The 24223-nt window shown below is 36.8% G+C and overlaps 1 protein-coding gene across 4 annotated transcripts in view; it reads left to right on the top strand.

Moving 5' to 3' along the window:
- Positions 1-329: 329 nt before the first annotated feature.
- The window catches only part of Crisp2 (cysteine-rich secretory protein 2), a 29413-nt gene continuing 5519 nt past the window's right edge, over positions 330-24223 (top strand). The window contains exons 1-8 of one of the 4 annotated variants that reach the window (NM_001204071.1): positions 330-448; positions 1156-1238; positions 2568-2599; positions 3812-3889; positions 8221-8337; positions 9397-9484; positions 10568-10710; positions 11141-11238. In NM_001204071.1, coding sequence (NP_001191000.1) covers positions 3821-3889; positions 8221-8337; positions 9397-9484; positions 10568-10710; positions 11141-11238 — 515 coding nt within the window. In that variant the 5' untranslated portion in view covers positions 330-448; positions 1156-1238; positions 2568-2599; positions 3812-3820. Of the gene's footprint in view, positions 449-1155; positions 1239-2567; positions 2618-3811; positions 3890-8206; positions 8338-9396; positions 9485-10567; positions 10711-11140; positions 11239-24223 lie in introns of all 4 variants that reach the window. The other 3 variants (NM_009420.2, XM_006524036.3, XM_030249644.1) reach the window with 3 other exon arrangements.

The raw sequence follows: 24223 nt of genomic DNA, 5'->3' as shown, positions 1-24223 counted from the left end.
GAAAGCCTTTAAGTAAGACGTTTCTGGTTTTCGTTTTCAATTATGAAGCTCATTCACTCAGACATTCTGGAAAGGGAGCGCTTGCTTCTCTATCCACGTCCCTGGGCTTTCAAACTCCTGAAATACTTCCTATCTTCTCTTCTTGGTTCTCTGTTGAGTAAACAGATACTGACTCCAGCACCCCTCACAAATGGCGAAAACAAATGATAACTTTATATTTTAAAGGGGTAAATATAAAAGAAGTTCTCCCGTGGCATCCTACACAGCGGTGACTGAGAGAAGGGTGGAGAGATCTATGCAGAGCATTTACTTTGACAGAATAAAGCCTCGTGACACCGCCCCCACGTGGCGGCTGGAGGCGGTTATCGTTGCTCACCGAGGGGAGGGGCAACAAGAGCCCTTTCTGGCTCCTTCCTGACAGCATGAAGACCTGTGCTGTTGAACCAGCGTAAATATTAGGGCGGGCTGGGAGAGTGGATGTGACCAGGGTGGAGAAAATGAGTGAAGGTAGTGCAGAGAAAGATGTGTGAGGTTAGGAGCCGTCAGCAGATCCCAGAACAACTGTTAGTTCACTTTTCCTAGCAAGAAATCACTAGAGATTTCCTCTTGACCTTAAGAAATTGTCCTGTGTGTTTGATTTCTACCGAGTCACGGAGGAAGCTTGAAACAATTTCAAAGTCTGACTTTTCTGCAGTCGAATGAAAAATGTCAGTCTTTTATTCAGGACTTCATCAATTAGATCTAGGGTCATTAGCTCTTCCAAACATCCTGTCATCGACTTCCGGAATAGAAAATGTGACGTTATATTGATCAAACACCAATGCACATAGTCAACATTGTTGGAGTTAAAGACAACAGCTTTTGAAACATGTGAAGCACGAAGTGCTAGATCAAAGAGGATATTTCACTACATGCTGAGGTTTTTTTTTAGGGTGGCAGCCAAACAGCGATTACTGAATTTGTTAACAAGCAGGCTTTTTAGTTTACAGTGAAGGAAATGCTGAAGTACAATCAGTGCCCCAAAGCAGGTTATAGTGACATCAAAGATTGAAGAATTAAGAGGACATTAACTAACAGGTTGTAAGTCTGTGATAAAGTGTAGACAATATAAGGCTGTCTTTACATCGTTGTCCAAAATTGTTTTCCCTCTTCCAGGACAAAGAAGGGAAACACCATAGCCCTCACACTTTAGAAGAGGCATGCCCTCCTGATCCTAAAACATCGGAAGGAAGGACAAGGTATTGTTCTATTTATATGTAGTAAGGAGAGCATGATAGCCACTTTCTCACCTAAGTATAAATGTAAGTTTCAAGAATAAAGATAAAAAAGAGGGAATGTGTAAGATATTTTTCCTTGAATATATTTTCAGCAAAGGTATCCTTTCTTGGACTCAACAAAGATGACGGCAGTTTGGATTGGAACAATATGAGTGTGTCTTTGAATAAGGATGCTGTTGATTCATTTTCCTTATGTTAAGGTGGACCATGCCTTCAGCACTTGATTCTTTTCTAGACTATACTGTCTTTTTCCCCACTGTGACACAATGACGATTTAAAAAAAAAAAAAGGTTTCAAACAATTTGGAAATTAACTTTCAACCAAATCACATTTTTTTAAAAATGGAAATATCTGATAGGGTTAGCCAAATTTAAGTACTGCAATTGATAATAAAAATATCATTATTGAATATGTATGGTTATGTACATTATAGTGTATGTGTTAGGAGTTTTACAAAATTTTGTCTTTGAATTTTCAAAGTAAAACTATAGAAATTCATTTTTTTTTTTTTTTTTTTTTTGGTCTAAGAGAACATAGTGGCTGTGGTAGATTTCCTGAGCTTGCTCATTTCAAAGACTGTATCTTAACAGTAAACTATAGATAGGAAGTAAAAGTCATAAAAAGTTGATTCAGGAAAGCATTCAGTTATAAAATATGTTTTATTTATTTTCTGAGGCGTTAAATAGTCTTGGGTAGTCAATACAGAAACACAAGTTTCCAAAGACATTGTCTAGAATCTAGACTCTAGATTGTAATATGCTTAAGAACTTTTTTCAATTTTAAAAGTTTTATTATTCAAAATATTAATACTTTGTCTAGATGCTATTTGTTTGCTCTATTTTCTAAAACATTATAATTGTTACAAATTTATTATTTTATTTTATGTAACAATATTTCATTGAAATAAAGAACAGTATTTAAATAAATTTCAGCTAATTCTTTTCTATCCTACTCACTGGTATGCAGTTCTTTCACTAAGGAACATCTCACAAAAGTTCAGGCAATTCTGGACTCCTTATAAATATTGTTTTCTTTCCAAGCCCCTACACCCATATGTTTGTAAGCATTTCAGCAGCACGGAGGCATTATCTGGTAAGGAAGCAAAGGCCATAGTTTAGATATGAACCAAATAATAAAGACCTGGCAGTGAAATCTGAGCCTGTTGGTGTGAAAAATACCATACCATTTCAAGGTAGATTTGATTGGGACTGACTTCAAGATGCAGAATATGTCCAGAGATGGTTGTGATGTATAATCTGTCATCTCTCTCCACCTTCTTTCTTGACACAGATAAGGCAGATATTTCAACTGTCAAATCAACAGTAAGTGACCATTCTAATGTGAGTATTTCATCCTGCCATGTTGCCATGAGTAAAAAGCTACCCTTAATACCCTTAATCTACCTGTGCTTAGAAAGCTGAGAAATTGTTCTGTGAATATTAATGAAGCTCTTTTTGCAATGCTATTAGAGAAACAATAATATCAATTTTATGTAAATGAACTTTTTACATATGTAAACATATAGCTTATTCTCATGTTTTTGTTATGTCCACAGTAGAACTGTGTTTATTGGAAAAATGAAAACATGTTAATGATGTGTATCATTTAATATATGAGATTACATGAGAAGTATTAAAAACGGAGTGGGTTCATGAAGCCCGATTAATGATTTCTTTTTCAAAAGTGAAACTGTTTTCTTGTTGTTTTTAACTATGTACAATGGATTTGAAGTCATTATTGGTGAGTAATGACTGGGAATATGAGTATTTCCTCAACTGAGCTGCTTTTAGTTTTATGCTAACGACTCACAGGGTATTATCCAATTTAAAAGAAGTAGTATGAGGGAGAACAGGAAGGCTATTTAAAACACAATAAATATTAAAGTCTTTAGACTAAGTCAGGGCTTAGCCAGAACTGAGTTGAGAAGGCTTTTAATTCACTGACTATATTGTTGCTTGTCTATACCAGGACTTTTGACAATAATACAAGGATGAGAAAAAAAAATAAACACGATTTCTAATTTCTCTCTTATAGAAATAACCTCTTCTAAGATGTTTGGTAATTTGTATCTACATAATCCCAACTCTGAAACCTTGACTAAATTCTGGTCCAGATAAATGAATAGTTCTTGCTCTCATTGAGAATAAGAAGCTGAGCTGTGGGACACAGTGATAAATGAACCCTCTTTCTCACAATCAGATAGATGATTTCTTTTTTCACATTTTAGCTAAAGAAAGGGCAATGGATGTTTGCAGGAAGATGCTAGGAATTCCCAAGTCTCTGCATGTGCAAGTCCAAGGGCAAGCTACAAGATTCTCAGTTGATGATCCTTTTAGAGCCAAGGCTGTTTCATTGTGATTCTATTAGCACTGCATAGTGACTCTTTAACTGTTACACTGTGAGTGAACTCTGATGTTACAGGTGCTTTGCAAACTCAGAACCCCCAATTCCCTCCATCCTTTGTTCCTGCTTTACTGACTTCAGTGGAGATTTTTTTGTTTGTTTGTTTGTTTGTTTGTTTTTGTTTTTGATAGCTTTCGGCCATGGCTTGGTTCCAGGTAATGCTGTTTGTCTTTGCGTTGCTGCTGCGATCACCACTCACAGAAGGAAAGGTAAATCTAAAGCTGAAACATCTTCTTACAGCCGCCTGTCAGTTTTGGAAAAGTGCCAGGATATTGTGAGAACAGAAGAATCCAGAGTATCCTGGCAGGTGGAAAAGTGTCTCGGGTGGCTCAAAGCACTTCACAGGGAAATAGAGATAAGAGGCTAAGGTTATTTGCTCCATCACTCATGGCTGTGAGAGCCAATAGATACATGTGCCTACTGGACACTTGAAAAGACAAAATGTATTTCAAATAGAAACAGACAACAAAGATGTGCAGAAATTCAACAACAAAACTCACAAGTATTCTTTTAAACAGTATTTTTGTATACTTGACCAAATAATATATTAAGTTCAGAGCACTGTGGTAAGAATTACCAAAGACTTGCTTGCTGCATACAGTAGAAATGCATTTCCTCTGGCTGTACAGGCTAGAAGTCTCCAATTAAGATCTCTCTGAAGGGACTCACTCCATCCTCTTTATGGTGACATCTGTCAATTGTTCTCCTTTGCCAGGAAGCTGTGTCACCACAACTTCCTCCTGCTGCTGACACAATCTTCTCTCTATTTCTCCTGAAATCACTTGGCCTGACATTCAGCTTTCACTTTGATACTTTAGGCTAATTTTGTGTCAAGATCTTCACATTGATTACTTCTGTAAAGTCTTTTTCTTCCCCAATAAGACTATATTTACTGGTCCTTAGAATCAGAATATGGAAGTATGTCTAGAGGGCAATCACTCAATTTATTACAAATAAATATATTGCAGAAATTAACTTCTGACACATTTCAGTAGAGCCATCTCCAGTTAAAGTTGCATGTCACCTCAAAATTATATTTTAAAAAAGATAGCATTTTATATGGATTTAAAGAGCTAATTAATTACGGATCTTCTGCTCAAAGTGCATTTTCTGTGTTATCCCATTTCCATGTGATTGGTACAGAAATTTAAGAATATATAATCTCAACTTTGCATTTTCTTCACTTTGATCACTATATTTATCTCTTGTAGTTCTTGTAGATACTGTGTACAAGCAATTGAGCTGATTTCTAAATTGAAAAAAAATGGATTCTAAGGTCTTTCTACTGTGTTTTTCAATGATCACGGAATTAACATGTAAAATGTTGTTGCTGTGTGGAAATCCTGAGTTCAGACCCTCTACTTCACATATGCCTTTATGTTTTAATGATCCCAGAACAAGGCTGGTTACCCTTATCAGTGTGTGTAGGGCTCACACATGGCATTCCCTTCCTGGCCTGGAAGCCTGTGGATATGAGGTGTTATGGTCATTGTTGTCTGTTCTCACACTCTGCTCTGACTGCTAGCATTCAACATTAGCTAGAACTCAAGACTCTCATAGTTGTTTAGACTTCATTTGTCATTCATAGCTTTAATCAGTTCATCAAAATAGTCAATTTCTTAGACTGGAGAGAATGTTCTTCTTATCCTTCTGGGGCTTTATTATAACAGTTCTTCATTTTTTCTCCCTTGATTTTTTTTCCCCTTCTAGACCTTCACAATTCTCTTTTTACTTCCTGGTCCAACTCTTGGCCGTCATTCATAAAGTCATTGCAAAGTGAGATGTCATTGGATTTGAGCACCATCAAATGCATACTGATTACCTCACTCAACATAACCTTATGTGCTTCTCAGAAGTCCAATGGACATTGTCCATCTTTTAAAATCCTAACCCAGAATCATCTTCTATGAACTCTTCCTTATCCTCAATAAATTGATCACTCCTCATAAAGACTCCACCCACCAGAGCAATATTTTTTTAATGCAATATCAACTCTGTAAGGTAGATCCTGGTTTTTTGTTTATTTTAGAGTTGATACATATTTTACATCCTGACACCCCCAATAAAAGCTCTACTAATACTCCTCTAAAATAAAAAAATTACACTTATAAGTAACATTTTCATGTATAAAACACAATGGCATAGTAATCAGAAAATAAGTTCTAGTTCTAAAAAACCAACATTTGTGAGTTTTGAAATTACTTTAAGTGACATTTCGAGGAGAACATGGAGCAGCAACATAGGAATGGCTGATAATTCTGGAGTGGGTCATTGCTGGTGCTTGACTTGTGCATCCATTATAACTTAGGAATATGCAACTGGGCTAAATCTGTTGGTTCAAGGCAATACCTACTAGTCTCTATTCTTAGGAACCCAAAGCAGGAGGTAGACACTGACAGAGAGTCAAAAATGGCAATGCTTTGTGGTTAGAAGTATGAGGACAAGTCTTGAGGGAACTCAGGATGATAGGGGAGGGGTAGATAACAATTCCAAAGTATCAGAAAACCTACTGTGATTAATGTGTCTATTAAACATTCTTCAAAACCTTGCTTAAACCCATGAATTATTGGAGCATTGTATGAACATAGGCTTAGAACATGTCTAACAATCAAAAGTTCCATTCCGCTCTTAGAAATAGCTGTCATATGTACCTACTCCTCAAGAGAAGCTGAAAATACAAACACTACCAATTTTATTACTAAACTGAGCAAAGTGAGGAATATTTCATTCAATAGATGAATTTGTTGCCTTCAAATTGTGTGGAAAACATTTAGAAAGTATGTATTGAGCCATTTTGGAATATTTGCGGTCTAATGGTTTTGCTAGAATGCTGGATGGGACACAGGAATTTGGCCTGAATTTGAATGTTCTGTCTCCAAGTGTAGATGTCACAGATAATAATGTCTCCTATAAAGTCTACGATGATCATTGACTTAACTTACCACAACTTACTTGATCAAATGTGAATGGTTATGCTTACGTGGACTACTACGAATAATTTATGAAAATATTATTTATTTATTTATTTTCATACAATTTCTTTTGATTATAACTTCCCCTCCACCAACTCCCAAATTATCCCACCTCCCTACTCTCCTAATTCATATTCTCTATCACTCAAAAAACCCCCACCAACCCCCCCCCAAACCCCAAACTCCCAAAACAGAAAGCAAAACAATCAAATAACGATACAAAAAAAGTCAAAACAAAACAAAAGGTCCACAACACAGTGAAATGAAACAAAATAAATCAAAACAGATAGAGTCTGTGTTGGCCAATTACCTCTTGGCATGGAGCCTGCCAAGAGTGGAGTGTGGTTAATACTGACACTCCCTGCAATCCTATAGGAGGCACAACAACATGAACTAACCACTACCCCCGGAGCTCGTGTCTCTAGCTACATATGTAGCAGAAGATGGTCTACTCGGCTGTCATTGGGAGAAAAGGCCCTTGGTCTTGCAAAGATTATATGCCCCAGTACAGGGGAATGCCAGGGCCATGAAGCGGGAGTGGGTGGGTTGAGGTATAGGGTGGGAAGGGTATAGGGGACTTTTGGGATAGCATTTGAAATGTAAATGAAAAAATATCTAATAAAAAAATAAAAAAATATAGTGACACTCCATTGAAGAAGACTGATTTTTTCTTTGCCAGCAGTTATCATTCACAAATATTTTCGCAGTTAGGGACAGGACCCCATGTCAAGTTTTCCCTTTCAGTACCGGGATTCTTATCTGATGACCTGTACAGGTCTTGGTGTGTTCTGTTACTGTCTCTGTGAGTTGATATGTGTGTTTGTCTGCTGTCTGGAAGACATTGTTTTGTTGGAGTTATCATCTTTGGTTATTAGCATCAGTTTGCTACTTTTTCTGCATGGATCCCTGAACCTTGAGGGCAGGACTTTGATGAGACATCTCACTTAGAACTGAGTGCTCTAAAGTCTGACATGCTGCACACATTGTCCAGGTGTAGGGCTCTATACTAATTCCCATCTACTACAAGAAGAAACTTCTTTGATAAGGTCTGAATGATGCATTGATCTGTGGGTTTAGCAATAATCTTGTTAACTACTTTAGCAGTGTTCTGTATGGATTCTATCTTATGAAGTAGGCCTTAAATATAATAAAAAGGTAGTTTGTTACTTCCATAAAATTGATGCCATATTGCACCAGTGTATTGGGTTTTGTAGATCACTGTTGAAAGTCTAAAGGTTTGTATCTGTCAGATATTACCTTCTAACACCGGCTCACATAGGATTTAATAAAAATAATAATGATGAAAGTTGAATAAAAATCAAAATCTAGCATTTGTGGCCTCAGAGGAATTTTTATTTTGCATTGAATTACTTACCAATGCCAAGTCTTCTGTCTACTTATTCCTATTAAAATTAAGTTTTGACTTAGAATCATTGGCATTGCCAAATTAATTCCTTTTCTATCTGTGTGATATTATGGAAAAACAGTTTTAAAGTGATTTTTGTTGAAGTAATTTCTTAGCTGGATGAGATATTTAAAAAAAAATGTTAAAAGTCATTTTCCTTCAGGATCCAGACTTTACTTCTTTGTTAACTAACCAACTACAAGTTCAAAGAGAGATCGTAAATAAACACAATGAGCTGAGGAGATCAGTTAACCCTACTGGCAGCGACATACTAAAAATGGTAAGAGACTGTAATGGTGTGGGTCAACTGTGGAGGGAGGAGCCAGCTATGGGGGAGGAAATAGAAGTAGAGGGAGGAGCAGTTGATAATGGCTTCATATTGTCATATAAAATGTTCATGTTTTGATTTTTTTGCTATTTTATTTAAATTCTATTTGGGAAAGATTGTATTATTTTTGTTTTTAACATGGTTAAATTACTTGCCAATTTTGGGGTCTAATAAGTTAGAATTAGAAGCTAACTAAGTCTTTGAGCATCCAAAGTGCTTTAGGAAGAAGGACTTTGTCCATTGTCTTCTGTAAGCATGTGTCAAGCCAATGTCTTTCAGTAGCTTACTTCTTGAAGAAGATTTATTTTTATTCTCTCTCTCTCTCTCTGTTTGTCTGTATGAAGAAGAGAGAGAGGTGGAGGAGACATGTACACATGTGTATAAGTGTATAGATGGAGAGACCAGGGACATCAGATTCTCCATGGGACTTGGTTATGGATAGCTGTGAGTCAATTGATTGGAGTGCTGAGAACCAAATATGGGGCCTTTTCAAAAGAGGAGTAGGTTCTCTTAGCCACTAAGCTATCTCTTCATCTTCAGTCCTATAGCCTTTTTGATGTAAGGCATTTCCCAGGGCAGTGTTAATAACCTTTTAGCTTATTCAAGTGCATATCTCCCACATGAAAGCAATAGGAATCAAAGGACGTTGGAATAACCCAGATCATCTTACAATATTAAAATATCCTTAGAATCATTCACATATGTCAACATTTAACATCATTCACACACATCCTGGATGTGGCTTTACAATTAGATATTTGCCCTTATCCCTATTAGATTTCTCTTCATGTGGAAACTGGTACACACTGGAATTAAAACACGCAAAAGGGCTTGATTTAATTTTTTACCATTAATTAATTAAGTAATATATTGATTTTTATTAATTAATCTCAATATCAGTGATAATTACAAAATCTTTTACAGAAGTTTTATAGTTTTGCTAACTAATCAAGTTATATGCTTTCATTATGTTTGGGATCATTACGGTTTTCTTTTTCTTTTGATATTTAGGAATGGAGCATACAAGCAACAACAAATGCTCAAAAGTGGGCTAATAAGTGTATTTTAGAACACAGTTCTAAAGATGACCGGAAGATCAGTATGTATTTACATGTGGCTGCTGAATAAATGAATAAATTCAACCCTAACAGTCCTTTGTGGGACATTGCATTAAGACTGTGCACATAAGTGTTATTCCTGCTATCTTGCAAAAGCCATTTATTTAGGTCGCATCCATATGCTCAAGCCTGGCCAGTGTGAGGCAGTCTCTCCTGGCTACCTGTGTGGAGACAGTTTTCTTCTGCTGCTTGCAGATTAAGATGTAGCACTTTTGGCTCCTCTAGTAACATGTCTGCCTGAATGGTTCCACACTTCCTACCATTATGACAATGGTGTATTCCTCTAAACCTGTAATCCAACCACAGTGAAATGCTGTCCTTCATAAGAGCTGCCGTGGTAATCACAGTGTCTCTTCAAAGCAATGGGAATCCTAGCCAAGACAGTTAGCATTTTTGATATTTATTGTATGCAGTAAAGACATGGGATTTCAAGCTTCCACAGATCAAATGAGGAAGTGGCTATCATTACACTTGTCCTGGCTGTATTTGGTTCTCCAAGGAGAAGGATTAAGACTGCAAAACCATCTTTCATCCTGCCTACAGTTGTCTCTTTAAAATAGTCTCAAATGTCTTTCTGCCTTCATCGTATAATAAAAACAACATGAACTTTTCCTTAGGGTTGTATGTGTGTGTGTGTGTGTGTGTGTGTGTATGTGAAAATTAGTGAATGAGAGCAAAGGAGACAATCTTCAAGTTCTGGTCACTATCTTTAGTAAGACTACATCACAAAGATGAGAGCAAGCAAGGCATAACACATGAATTTGGTACCTACATGACTGCATTTTTGGCAATGCAAACACAGCAGGCTTTAAAAAGAATTGGGGTTTCACAATCTATTTAAATATTTACATGCTTAAGCCTGTTGCTTGTGTCAGATGGCTCTTTTCATCTGATTAATTAAATAAACAATCAATCAATTAATCTAAGTAGCAGCCTGCTTCCACATCAACCAATAGATACCCACCTTAGGTCCTATGGCTGAAGTACAGCATTTTGCATTTGTATAGTCAATTTATTTTGCCATTGAAAGTTTTAGTTTTGATCATAAATACATTCCTTCCCAGATATAAGATGTGGTGAGAATCTCTATATGTCAACTGATCCTACCCTCTGGTCAACTGTAATTCAAAGCTGGTACAATGAAAATGAAGATTTTGTTTATGGTGTAGGAGCTAAACCCAATTCAGCTGTCGGACATTACACTCAGGTGAGTAGAGCAGACAAAGATGCCGTAGTTACAAACATCCTATCGGGTAATGTAATGACCAACTTATGACCCATTCCTAATTTCAGTTTGAGGGGACAGGCTGAGTAGGTACTATATAGTTCTGTTATTGACGTGATACATTAAGAAATATTACTTTATGCCTAGAATCTGAAGAATTGCTGATAGGAAAGCATATAGTAGATCTTGCCATTATAAATGTATGAAAAGTGAACTCATATATTTAGTATTTAAAAAGATCCTGAAAGTGAAAATATACTACTGTAAATACAAAAGTTAATTATTTTGTAAGGTATAGGTTATAAACTGTAGCCCCCACATATTTATGTGCTATACATGTTAATAGTTACTTTTGAGTATTTTACCAATTTTCTAATGAAAATCCATGAATTTATCTCCCATGGACATGTAGCTTGTTTGGTATTCATCTTTCAAAATTGGATGTGGAATTGCTTACTGTCCCAATCAAGACAACCTGAAATATTTCTATGTTTGCCATTACTGTCCTATGTAAGTATGCACTTCAGAATGAAATGTGTGTAATTTTACCTGCAATCTAATTTATGAAATATCTTATATAAAGCAAACCAGAGTTGCAAAGGTAGCCCCACCAAGGGAGATACAAATGTCAGGGTTCTCACTTTTAAGGTCTAGACAACTTTAGTTTGTCAGAGGAGAGGTTCCACAGCTCTGAATGTAAAGATCTAAGATCTCCTTCAACATTTAGGAAATAATGTCCTCGCTTTCCATTTTCCTTCCCTATGCTCATGTTCAGTCACGGACCATTGATGCTGTGGATTTCTTTAAGATTTCATGTTATTTATTTTGCTAATTTCACACTCCAGGACTGCACAAGTTTGATGGTGGACCCACTGGTTTTTAAGCTGTTAGCTTGCATATGGGAGTGACAAACCTTCATTTCAGCTTTTTTTTTTCTTATTCAGATATTCATTTCTCTTTGTTTCAAGACAGTTTTTTTTTATTTCTAAAAATTAATTATTTTATTTATTTACATCTAACATGTTGCCCCATCCTAGAGTTTTTCACCTATCTTTCTCCCCTTCACTTCTGAAAGGATGCTCAACCCCTGCCCTCATGTCCCTCTTCTCTGGGTCATTAGGAGTCTACAGAATTAGGGGCATCCTTTCCCACTGTGACCAGACAAGGCAGTCCTCTGCTACACATGTGCCGGGGCCCTCTGAGTCAACTGTGCATACTCTTTTGTTGGTGGCATAGTCTCTGGAAACTCCCAGGGGTCTGGGTTAGTTGACCCTGTTGGTCTTCCTACGGGGTTGTAATACCCTTCAGCTTCTTCAGTCCTTCTCCTAATCCTTCCATAGGGGTTCCTGACCTTAGTCCAATGATTAGCTCTAAGTATCTGCATCTGTCTCAGACCACTGTTGGGAAAGCCTCTCAGAGGATAGCTATGCTAGGCTCCTGTCTGCAAGCACAACATAGCATCAATGATAGTGTCAGTGTTTGATGCCCACCCATGGGATAGATCCCAAGTTGGGCCGGTCACTGGACTGCCTTTCCATCCATCTGTGCTCCGTTGTTTGTCCTTGCATTTCTATTAGACAGGAACAATTCTGGGTCAAAAATTTTGAAGGTGGATCAGTGACCCAATGCCTCCACTGGGGTCCCTGTCTGTCTACTGGAGGTGGCCTCTTCAGATTCCATCTTACTACTGTTTGGCATTTCAGATAAGGTCACCGCACCCAAATGAGTTCTGGGTGCTTCTCACATCCTAAGTCTCTGAGACTTTCTAGAAACTACCCCCACCCCACTTCCAGAAATTGCATATTTTCATTCATTCTCCTGGCACACTTGGCTTCTCTCCTGTCTCCCCCCATACCTGATCCTGCCACCCCATTCCCCTCCACCTCCCCTCTCCCATCCAGATCTCTCCCATCCATATCTCTCCCTCCCATCTGCCTCTTGTGATTATTTTGTTCCCTTTTATAAGTGGAAATGAAGCATCTTCACTTGGGTCTCCTTGCTAAATTTTTTATGGTCTGTGAGTTGTATCATGAGTATTCTGTGATTTTTGGCTAATATCACGTATCAGTGAGTACACTCCATGCATGTGCTTTTAGGTCTTGGTTACCTCACACATGATGGTATTTTCTATTTACATCTCTTCATCTGTAAAATTCATGATGGCTTCATTTTTAACAGTTGAATAGTTTTCCATTGTGTAAATGAACCACATTTTCTGTATCCATTCTTCACTTGACACCTCGATTTCTTCTAGTTCCTGACTATTATGAACATAGTGGAGAATGTGGTTTGGTGGAACATCTTTTGAGTGTATGTTTAGGATCAATATAGATGGGTCTTTAAAGAGAACTATTTCCAGTTTTCTCAGGATACACCAGATTGATTTGCAGAGGAGTTGTACCAGTTTGCAATTCCATCAGCAATGGAAGAGTGTTCCTCTTTCTCCACATCTTTGCCAGCATGGACTGTCACTCGAGTTTTTGATTTTAGCCATTCTGATTGTTGAACAGAGGAATCTCAGATTTGTTTTGATTTGTAATTCCATGATGACTAAAGACATTAAACATTTCTTTCAGTATTTCTTAACCATTCAAGAGATTCTTTGTTGAGAATTCTCTGTTTAGCCCTGTACCCCACTTTTCTAATTTAATTTTTTTTACTGGATATTGTATTTATTTACATTTCGGATGTTACCCCTTTTCCTGGGTTTCCCTCTGAAAATCTGCTATTCTCTACCCTTCCCCTGCTTCTATGAGGATAAACCCACACCCACCCACCCACCCACCCACTCACTCCCGACCACCCCGCCCTGGCATTCCCCTACACTGGGGCATCGTCCCTTCACAGGACCAAGGGCCTCTACTCACATTGATGTCCAACAAGGCCATCCTCTGTATCTCATTTCTACATTGGGTTACTGGTTTTGTTTTTTGTTTTTTGTTTTTTGTTTTGTAGTCTTACTTCTTGAGTCCTTTATATATTTTGAATAATTATTAGTCCTCTATCAGATGTAGGGGGAGTGAAGATCTTTTGCTAATCTTTAGGTTGCTGTTTTGTCCTATTGCATCTTTTGCCTTTCAGAAGCCTTTCTGTTTTATAAAGTTCCATTTATCAGTTATTGATCTTAGAGCCTGAGACATTGGTGTTCTGCTCAAGAAAATTTCCCTAGTGCCAATGTATAGGAGGCTATTTCCCACTCTCTGTTCTATTAGATAGAGTGAACCTGGTTTTATGTTGAGGTTCTTGATTCACTTGGACTGGAGGTTTGTGAGAGGTGATAAATATGGATCAATTTGCATTCTTCTACATGTAGACATCCAGTTAGACCAGCACTACTTGTTGAAGATGCTTTCTTTTTTGCACTGTATGACTAATTACTTTGTAGTCAAAGATCAAATGTCCATAGGTATGTTGGTTTATTTCTGGGTCTTTAATTCTGTTCTATTAGTTGACCTGTCTGTCTCTGTATCAATATCATTTTTTTTTCTTTAATAACTATTGCTCTGTAGTACAGCTTGAGGTCAGGGTTGGTGATTCCCCCAGTTCTTTTAATGGTGAGAAATGTTTTGGCTAACCTGGGTTTTTTTGTTTTTTCCATATGAAGTTGAGAGTTGCTCTTTCCATGTCTGTGAAGAATTGTGCTGGAATTTTGATGGAGATTGCATTGAATCTGTAATTGCTTTTGGTAAGATGGATATTTTTACTGTGTTAATCTTATCAATCCATGAGCATGGGAGATCTTTCCATCTTTTGAACTTTTCTTCATTTTCTTTCTTCAGGGACTTGAAGTTCTTGTCATACACATCTGCCCCTTGCTTGGTTAGATACAAAAGGTATTTTATATTATTTGTGGCTATTGTAAAGGGTGTTATTTCCCTAATTTCTTTCTCAGTTTGTTTATCCTATGAGTAGAAGGAGGCAACTGCTTTGTTTGAGTTAATTTTATATCCCACCCAGTTTATGTATACTATCATATCATCCACAAATAGTGATTGATACCTTGACTTCTTCCTTTCCAATTTATAACCTCTTGATCTCATTTTGTTCTTATTGCTCAAGCTAGAACTTCAAGTACTATATTGAATAGATAAGGAGAGAGTGCAGAGCCTTGTCTTGTCCCTGATTTTAATTGCGTCAAGATTCTCTTCATTTAATTTGATGTCGGCTTTTGGTTTGCTATAAATTGCTTTTATTATGTTTAGGTATGTGCCTTGAATTCCTGATCTCTCGGAGATTTATAACATGAAGGGGTGCTGGATTTTGTCGAAGTTTTTTTTCTTTTTTTCTTTCTTTTTTATTTTTTTCTCAGTATCTAATGAGATGATCGTGGGGCTTTTTTCTTTGAGTTTGTTTATATGATGAATTACATCGATGGACTTTTGTATGTTGAATCTTTCCTGCATCCTGGCGATGAAGCCTACTTGTTTGTTATGAATGATGTTTTTCATGTGTTCTTGGATTTGGTTTGTGAGAATTTTATTGAATATTTTTACATTTATATTCACAAGCGAACTGGTCTGAAGTTTTCTTTCTTAGTTCAGGTCTTTTGTAATTTAGGTATCATAGTAACTGTGGCGTCACAGAATGAATGAACTTCTTTGAAGTTCTAGTAGAATTCTGCACTAAAACCATCTGGCCCTGGGCTTTTTTGGGGTGGGGTGGGGTTGTGTTTTAATAACTGCTTCTATTTCCTTATGGGTTATAGGACTGTTTAGTTTACCTGATCCTGATCGTGATTTAACTTTAGCCTGTGGTATCATTCTAGAAAATCATGCATTTCATCTAGATTTTCTTATTTTAACGACTATTGACTTTTTGTAGTAAGATTTGATGATTTTTTTTAATTTCCTCAGTTTTTTTTTGTCTCCTTTTTTATTTCTGATTTTGTTAATTTGGGTGCTGTCTTTGTACCTTTTAATTAGTTTGGTTAAGGGTCTATTTATTGATCTTGTTGATTTTCTCAAAGGACTAGCTCTTGGTTTTGTTGATTCTTGTACTGTTCTCTCTCTCTCTTTTTTAAAAATTGATTGATCTCAGACCTAGGTTTGGCTATTTTCTGAAATCTACTCCTCTTGGGTGTGTTTACTTCTTTTTTGTTATAGAGCTTTCAGGTATGCTGTCAAGTTGGTGGTTTAAGGTCTCTCCAGTTTCTTTATTGAAGGCACTTAGTGCTATGGAGTTTTCTCTTAACACTGCTTTTATTGCACCATAAATTTGGATACGTTGTGCCTTTGTTTTCATGTAGGGAGTTTTTCGGTTTCCATGAGTATGTGGGCTTTTGTTTTTTGTTTTTTGTTTTTTTTTTTTTTGTTTTTTTGTTGTTGTTGTCCAGACTTAATTCATAGTGATCTAATAGGATTCATGGGATCATTTCATTCTTCTGTTATTGGGTTAGACTTATTTTCTGTGTGATGATATGATCAGTTTTTGAGTAGGTTTCATGAATTGCCGAGTAGAAGTTATATTCTTTTGTTTTCTGGTGAAATGTTCTGTAGACATCTGTTAAATTCAATTTGGTTCATAAATCCTGTTAATTTCACTGTGCCTTTGTTGAGTTTCTGTATCAATGTCCTGACCATTGGCAAGAGTGGGATGTTTAAATCTTCCAATTATTGTGTGAGTTTCAGTGTGTGTTTTGAGGTTTTGTAAAGTTTCTTTTATGAATGTGGGTGCACTTCCATTTGGAGCATAGATGTTCAGAATTTTGACTTCATCTTGGTGGAGTTTTCCTTTGATTAGTATGAAATGTCCTTTTTTGTCTCTTTTGATTACTTTTAATTGAAAGTCTTTTTGATATTGTATATTACAGTGGCTACTCCAGCTTGTTTCTCGGGACCTCCTTCCTAGAAGACTTTTCCCCATCTTTACTCTTAGGTAGTGCTTGTCTTTATTGCTGAGGTGTGTTTCTTGTATGCAGTAGAATGATGGATCCTGTTTGGTATTCAGTCTGTTAGCCTGTGTCTTTTCATTGGAGAATTGAGTCCATTGATGTTGAAAGATATTAAATGATTGTTAGTCCCTGTTATTTTTGTTATTTGGAGGTGGTATTATGTCTTTGGGATTCTCTTCTCTTGGGTTTGTGGTGAGATGATTAATTTTTTGTGTGTGTGTGTGTTTACTAGATGTAGTTACCCTTCTTGTGTAGGAGTTTCATTTTATTATCCTTTGTAGGGCTGGATTAGTAGAAAGATAGTATTTACATTTGGTTTTGTTATGAAATAACTTGGTTTCTCTATCTATGGTAATTGAGAGTTTTGCTTGATATTGTAGCATGGGCTGACATGAGTGGTCTCTTAGGGTTTGCATGACGTTTGTCCAGGATCTTCTGGCTTTTATAGTCTCTGGAGAGAAGTCTGGTGTAATTCTGCTAGGTCTGCCTTTATATGCTACTTAGCATTTTCCCCTTACAGCTTTTAATATTCTTTCTTTATTCTGTACATTTAGAGTTTTTATTATTATATAGTGGTAGGATTTTCTTTCCTGGTCCAGTCTATTTGTTGTTCTGTATGTTTCTTATATATGTATGGACATCTCTTTCTTTAGGTTAGGGAAATTTTCTTCTATGATTTTTTTGAAGATGCTTTTTGGCCCTTTGAACTGGCAATCTTCACCTTCATCTATTCCTATTAGTCTCAGGTTTTCACTGTGTCCTAAGTTTCCTGGATGTTTTGGGTTAGGAACTTTTTACACATTGTATGTTCTTTGACACATACATCAATGTCTTCTACAGTATCTTCTGTGCTTGAGGTTCTCCTTTCCACCTCTTGTATTCTATTGGTGATGCTTACAACTTTAATCCCTGTTCTTTTTCCTAGGTTTTAATCTCCAGGCTTGTCTCCATTTGTAAATTCTTTAATCCATCTTCCTTCCTTCTTTCCTTCCTTCCTTCCTTCCTTCCTTCCTTCCTTCCTTCCTTCCTTCTTTCTTTCTTTCTTTCTTTCTTTCTTTCTTTCTTTCTTTCTTTCTTTCTTTCTTTCTTTTTTTTTTCTTTTTCTTTTTCTAACAAGCTAGAGTCCTTATCCTTTAACCCCTAGTTTAGAATGGGTTTCCCAAGATCTGTTTGCCTCAATGCAAGACCATAGGAAGGAGCTGGTTAATGATGAGACTTGTGAAGTTGAGTAAGTTTAAAGACTATGGCTTTCTATATTATAGATAATTTCTGATTTTGGGGTTATGTTTTCCTAGATGTCCCATACACACAAATAATATTGAAGATGATAGCAGTATTAGTGATTTTATCTACTGGAGCCTTTCTTTTTCTTAAATTTTTTATTAGGTATTTTCCTCATTTACATTTCCAATGCTATCCCAAAAGTCTCCCCTACCCACCCACTCCCACTTTTTGTCCCTGGCATTCCCCTGTACTGGGGCATATAAAGGTTGCACGACCAATGGGTCTCTCTTCCCAATGATGGCTGGCTAGGCCATCTTCTGATACATATGCAGCTAGAGACACGAGCTCCAGGGGGTACTAGTTAGTTCATAATGTTGTTCCACCTATAGGGTTGCAAATCCCTTTAGCTCCTTGTACACTTTCGCTAGCTCCTCCATTGGGGGTCCTGTGATCCATCCAATACCTGACTGTGAGCATCTACTTCTGTGTTTGCTAGGCCCCTGCATAGTCTCGCAAGAGACAGCTATATCAGGGTCCTTTCAGCAAAATCTTGCTAGTGTATGCAATGGTGTCTGTGTTTGGCGGCTGATTATGGGATGGATCCCTGGATATGGTAGTCTCTAGGTGGTCCATCCTTTTGTCTCAGCTCCAAACTTTGTCTCTGTAACTCCTTCCATGGGTGTTTTCTTCACAATTCTAAGAAGGGGCAAAGAGTCCACACTTTGGTCTTCGTTCTTCTTGAGTTTCATGTGCTTTGTATCTTGTATCTTGGGTATTCTAAGTTTCTGGGCTAATATCCACTTGTCAGTGAGTACATATCATGTGAGTTCTTTTGTGATTGGGATACCTCACTCAGGATGATGCCCTCCAGGTAAATCCATTTGCCTAGGAATTTCATAAATTCATTCTCTTCTTTTTATTACGTATTTTCCTCAATTACATTTCCAATGCTATCCCAAAAGTCCCCCATACCCTCCCGCCCACTTCCCTACCCATCCATTCCCATTTTTTTGGCCCTGGCGTTCCCCTGTACTGGGCATATAAAGTTTGTGTGTCCAATGGGCCTCTCTTTCCAGTGATGGCCGACTAGGCCATATTTTGATACATATGCAGCTAGAGTCAAGAGCTCCGGGGTACTGGTTAGTTCATAATGTTGTTCCACCTATAGGGTTGCAGATCCCTTTAGCTCCTTGGGTACTTTCTCTATCTCCTCCATTGGGAGCCCTGTGATCCATCCATTAGCTGACTGTGAGCATCCACTTCTGTGTTTGCTAGGCCCCGGCATAGTCTCACAAGAGACAGCTATATCTGGGTCCTTTCAGCTTTGTACAAGGAGATAAAAATGGTTTGATTTCCAATCTTCTACATGATTACCACCAGTTGTGCCAGCACCATTTGTTTAAAATGCTGTCATTTTTCACTGGATGGTTTTAGCTCCCTTGTGAAAGATCAAGTGACCATAGGTGTATGAGTTCATTTCTGGGTCTTCAATTCTATTCCATTGATCTACCTGTCTGTTGCTGTACCAGTACCATGCAGTGTTTATCACAATTGCTCTGTAGTATAGCTTGAGGTCAGGCAAGGTGATTCCACCAGAGGTTCTTTTATTGTTGAGAATAGTTTTTGCTATTCTAGGTTTTTTTTATTATTCTAGAAAATTTGCAAATTGCCCTTTGTAACTCAGTGAAGAATTGAGTCAGAATTTTGATTGGGATTGCATTGAATCTGTAGATTGCTTTCAGCAGGATAGCCATTTTTACTATATTAATCCTGCTAATCCACGAGCATGGGAGATCTTTCCATGTTTTGAGATTTTCAGTTTCCTTCTTAAGAGACTTGAAGTTCTTGTCATATTGGTCTTTCACTTCCTTAGTTAGAGTCACACCAACGTATTTTATATTTTTGTGACTATTGTGAAGGGTATTGTTTCCCTAATTTCTTTCTCACACTGTTTATCCTTTGTGTAGAGAAAGGCCACTGATTTGTTTGAGTTAATTTTATATCCATCTTCTGCACTGAAGCTGTTTATCAGGTTTAGGAGTTCTCTGGTGGAATTTTTAGGGTCACTTATATATACTATCATATCATGTCCAAAGAGTGAAATTTTGACTTCTTCCTTTCAAATTTGTATTCCCTTGATCTCTTTTTGTTGTTGAATTGCTCTGGCTAGGACTTCAAATATTGAATAGGTAGAGAGAGGGAGTGGGCAGCCTTGTCTATTCCCTGATTTTAGTGGGATTGCTTCACATTTTTCTCCATTTAGTTTGATGTTGGCTACTGGTTTGCTGTATATTGCTTTTATTATGTTTAGGTATGGGCCTGGAATTCCTGATCTTTCATGACTTTTATCATAAAGAGGTGTTGAATTTTGTCAAATTATTTCTCAGCATCTAATGAGATGATCATGTGATTTTTATCTTTGAGTTTGTTTATATAGTGGATTATGTTGATGAATTTCTGTATATTAAACCATTCCTGCATAACTGGGATGAAGCCTACTTGGTCATGATGGATGATCCTTTTGATGTGTTCTTGGATTTGGTTTGTGAGGATTTTGAGTATTTTTGCATCGATAATTATAAGGGAAATTGTTCTGAAGTTCTCTTTCTTTGTTGGATCTTTGTGTAGTTTAGGTATCAGAGTAATTGTGGCTTCACAGAATGCATTGGGTAGAGTACCTTCTTTTTCTATTTTATGGAATAGTTTGAGGAGAGTTGGAATTAGGTCTTCTTTGAAGGTCTAATAGAACTCTGCACTATACCCATCTGGTCCTGTTTTTTTTTTTTTGTTGGGAGACTATTGATGACTGCTTCTATTTCTTTAGGGCATGGACTGTTAAGATCGTTAATCTGATCCTGATTTAACTTTGGTACCTGGTATCTGTCTAGGAAGTTGTCCATTTCCCAGATTTTCCAGTTTTGTTCAGTGTAGCCTTTTGTAGTAGGATCTAATGATGTTTTGGATTTCCTCAAGTTCTGTGGTTATGTTTTCTTTTTCTTTTCTGATTTTGTAATTAGCATACTCTCCCTGTGACCTCTAGTTAGTCTGGCTAAGGGTTTATCTATCTTGTTGATTTTCTCAAAGTACCAGCTTCTGGTTTGGTTGATTCTTTGAATAGTTCTTTTTGTTTTCACTTGGTTGATTTCACCCCTGAGTTTGATTATTTCCTGCTGTGTACTCCTCTTGGGTGAATTTTCTCCCTTTCCTTTTAAAGCTTTTATGTGTGCTGTCAGAATGCTAGTGTATGCCCTCTCTAGTTTCTTTTTGGAGGCACTTAGGGCTATGAGTTTTCCTCTTAGTACTGCTTTCATTGTGTCCCATAAGTTTGTTTGTGTTGGGCTTCATTTTCATTAAACTCTAAAAATTCTTTAATTTATTTCTTTATTTCTTCCTTGACCATGGTGTTCAGCTTCTACCTGTATGTGGGCTTTCTACTGTTTATGTATCTGTGATGGATCTCCAGGTGGGGCAGTCTCTGTACGGTCATACCTTCATTCTCTGCTCCACACTTTATCTATGTATCCCCTCCCATGTGTATTTTGTTCCCCCTTCTAAGAATAACCAAAGTATCCACACTTTGAACTTACTATTTTTTGAGCTTCATGTGGTCTGTAAATTGTACCTTGGGTATTCTGAGCTTTTGGGTTAATATCCACTTATTAGTGAGTGTATACAATTTGTGTTCTTTTGTGATTAGGTTACCTTCCCCCAGGATGGTATTTTTTAGTTCCATCCATTTGCCTAAGAATTTCATGAAGTCATTGTTTTAAATAGATGAGTAGTACTATATAGTGATATTTCTTTGTAATACAGCTTGTGGTCAGGGACATTGATTCCCCCTGAAGTTCTTTTATTGTTGGCAATACTTTTTGCTATCCTGGATTTTATGTTAATCCAGATGGATTTGAAAATTGCTTTTTCTAACTCTATGAAGAATTGAATTGGAATTTTGATGGGATTGCATTGAATTTGTACATTTCTTTCAGCCAGATGGATGTTTTTACTATATTAATCCTGCCAATCCTTGAGCATCATCTTCCGAGATCTTTGATTTCTTTCTCCAAAGACTTGAAGTTCTTGTCATAAAAATCTTTCACATGCTTGGTTAGAGTCACACCAAAGTATTTTACATTATTTGCGACTATTGTGAAGGGTGTTGTTTCCCCAATTTCTTTCTTAGCCTGTGTTTTCCTTTAGGTAGAGGAAAGCCAGTGATTTGTTTGAGTTAATTTTATATCTCACCACTTACCTGAAGTTTGGGGTCACTTAAGCATACTATCATATCATCTGCAAATAGTTGTATTTTGACTACTTCCTTTCCCATTTATAATCCCTTGACCTCTTTTTGTTGTCTAATTGGTCTTGCTAGTACTTCAAGTACTACAATGAATAGGTAAGGAGAGAGTGTGCAGCATTGTCTAGTCCCTGATTTTAGTGGGGTTGTTTCAAGTTTCTCTCCATTTAGTTTGATGTTTGCTACTGGTTTGCTGTATATTGCTTTTACTATGTTCAGGTATGGGCCTTGCATTCCTGATCTTTCCAAGACTTTTATCTTGAACAGGTGTTGGATTTTGTCAAATGCTTTCTCAGCATTTAATGAAATGATCATGTGGTGTTTTTTGTTTTTTGTTTTTTCCCTTTGAGTTTGTTTATATAGTGGATTAAGTTCATGGACTTCCATATATTGAGCCATTCCTGCATCCCTGGGATGAAGTCTACTTGATCTTGATTGTTGATCATTTTGATGTGTTCTTGGATTTGGTTTGCCAGAATTTTATTGAGTCTTTTTAAACCAATATTCATAAGGAAAATTGGTCTGAAAACTCTTTCTTTGTTGGGTCTTTGTGTGGGTTAGGTATCAGAGTAATTGTGTCTTCATAGAACGAAGTAGGTAGTGTCCCTTCTGTTTTGATTTTGTGGAATAGTTTAAGAGTATTGGTATTAGGTCTTCTTTGATGGTCTGGTAGAACCCTGCACTAAACCCTTCTGACCCTGGACTGTTTTGTTTTGTTTTGTTTTGTTTTGTTTTGTTTTGTTTTGTTTTGTTTTGTTTTGTTTTTGGTTGGGAGACTTAATGACTGCTTCTATTTCTTTAGGGGTTATGGGACTATTTAGATGGTTTATCTGATCCTGATTTAAATTTAGTACCTGGTATCTGTCTAGAAAATTGCCCTTTTCATTCAGGTTTACTAGTTTTGTTGAGTACAGGCTTTTGTTGTAGGATCTGATGATTTTTTTGGATTTCCTCAGATTATGTTGTTATGTCTCCCTTTTCATTTCTGATTTTGCTAATTTGGATATTGTCTCTGTACCCACAGGATAATTTAGCTAAGGGTTCATCTATCTTGTTGATTTTCTCAAAGAATCAGCGCCTGGTTTTATTGGTTCTTTCTTTATTTCTTTTTGTTTCCACTTGGTTAATTTCAGCCTGGAGGTTGATTACTTCCAGCCATCTACTCCTCTTGGGTTTATTTGCTTCTCCTTGTTCTAGAGCTTTCAGATGTGCTGTCAATCTGCTTGAGTATGGGCTCTCTAGTTTCTTTTTGGAGGCACTCAGAACTATGAGTTTTCCTCTTAGCACTGCTTTCATTGTGTCACATATGTTTGGGTATGTTGTGGCATCATTTTCATTGAATTATAAAAAGTCTTTTCTTTATTTCTTTCTTGACCAAGTTCTCATTGAGTAGAGTTTTGTTCAGCTTCCAAATGCATGTGGGCTTGCTTTCTTTCTTTCTTTCTTTCTTTCTTTCTTTCTTTCTTTCTTTCTTTCTTTCAGTTCTTGTTATTGAAGGTCAGCCTTAGTCTGTTGTGATATGATAGGATGCCTAGAGTTATATCAATCTTCTTGTATCTGTTGAGGCCTGTTTATATGGTCAATTTTGGAGAAGGTACAATGAGGTACTGAGAAAAGGTATATTCTTTTGTTTTAGGATGAAATGTTCTATAAATACCTGTTAAATTTATTTGGTTCATAACTTCTGTTAGTTTAACTGTGCCTCTGTTTAGTCTCTGTTTCCATGTTCAGTCCATTGTTGAGAGTGGGGTTTTTCCTTTAATGAGTATAAAATTTCCTTCTGTACTTTTTTTTTTTTGACAACTTTGTGCATTAAGTCGATTTTATTCTACCTTAGAATGGCAATTCCAGTTTGTTTCTTAGGACCATTTGCTTGGAAAATTGTTTTTCAGCCTCTTACTCTGAGGTATTGTGTGTCTTTATTACTTTATTTCCCATATGCAGCAAAATGTTGGGTCCTGTTTCTGTATCCAGTCTGTATATGTCTTTTTATTGAGGAATTGAGCCCATTGATATTAAGAGATATTAAGGGAAAGTGATTGTTGCTTCCTGTTATTTTTGTTGTTAGTGGTGGAAATATGTTTATG

This window comes from Mus musculus, chromosome 17 (assembly GCF_000001635.26).
Source record: "Mus musculus strain C57BL/6J chromosome 17, GRCm38.p6 C57BL/6J".
Lineage (NCBI taxonomy): Eukaryota > Metazoa > Chordata > Mammalia > Rodentia > Muridae > Mus > Mus musculus.
Note: the sequence above shows the minus strand (reverse complement) of the source record. Positions and strands in the feature narration are given on the sequence as shown.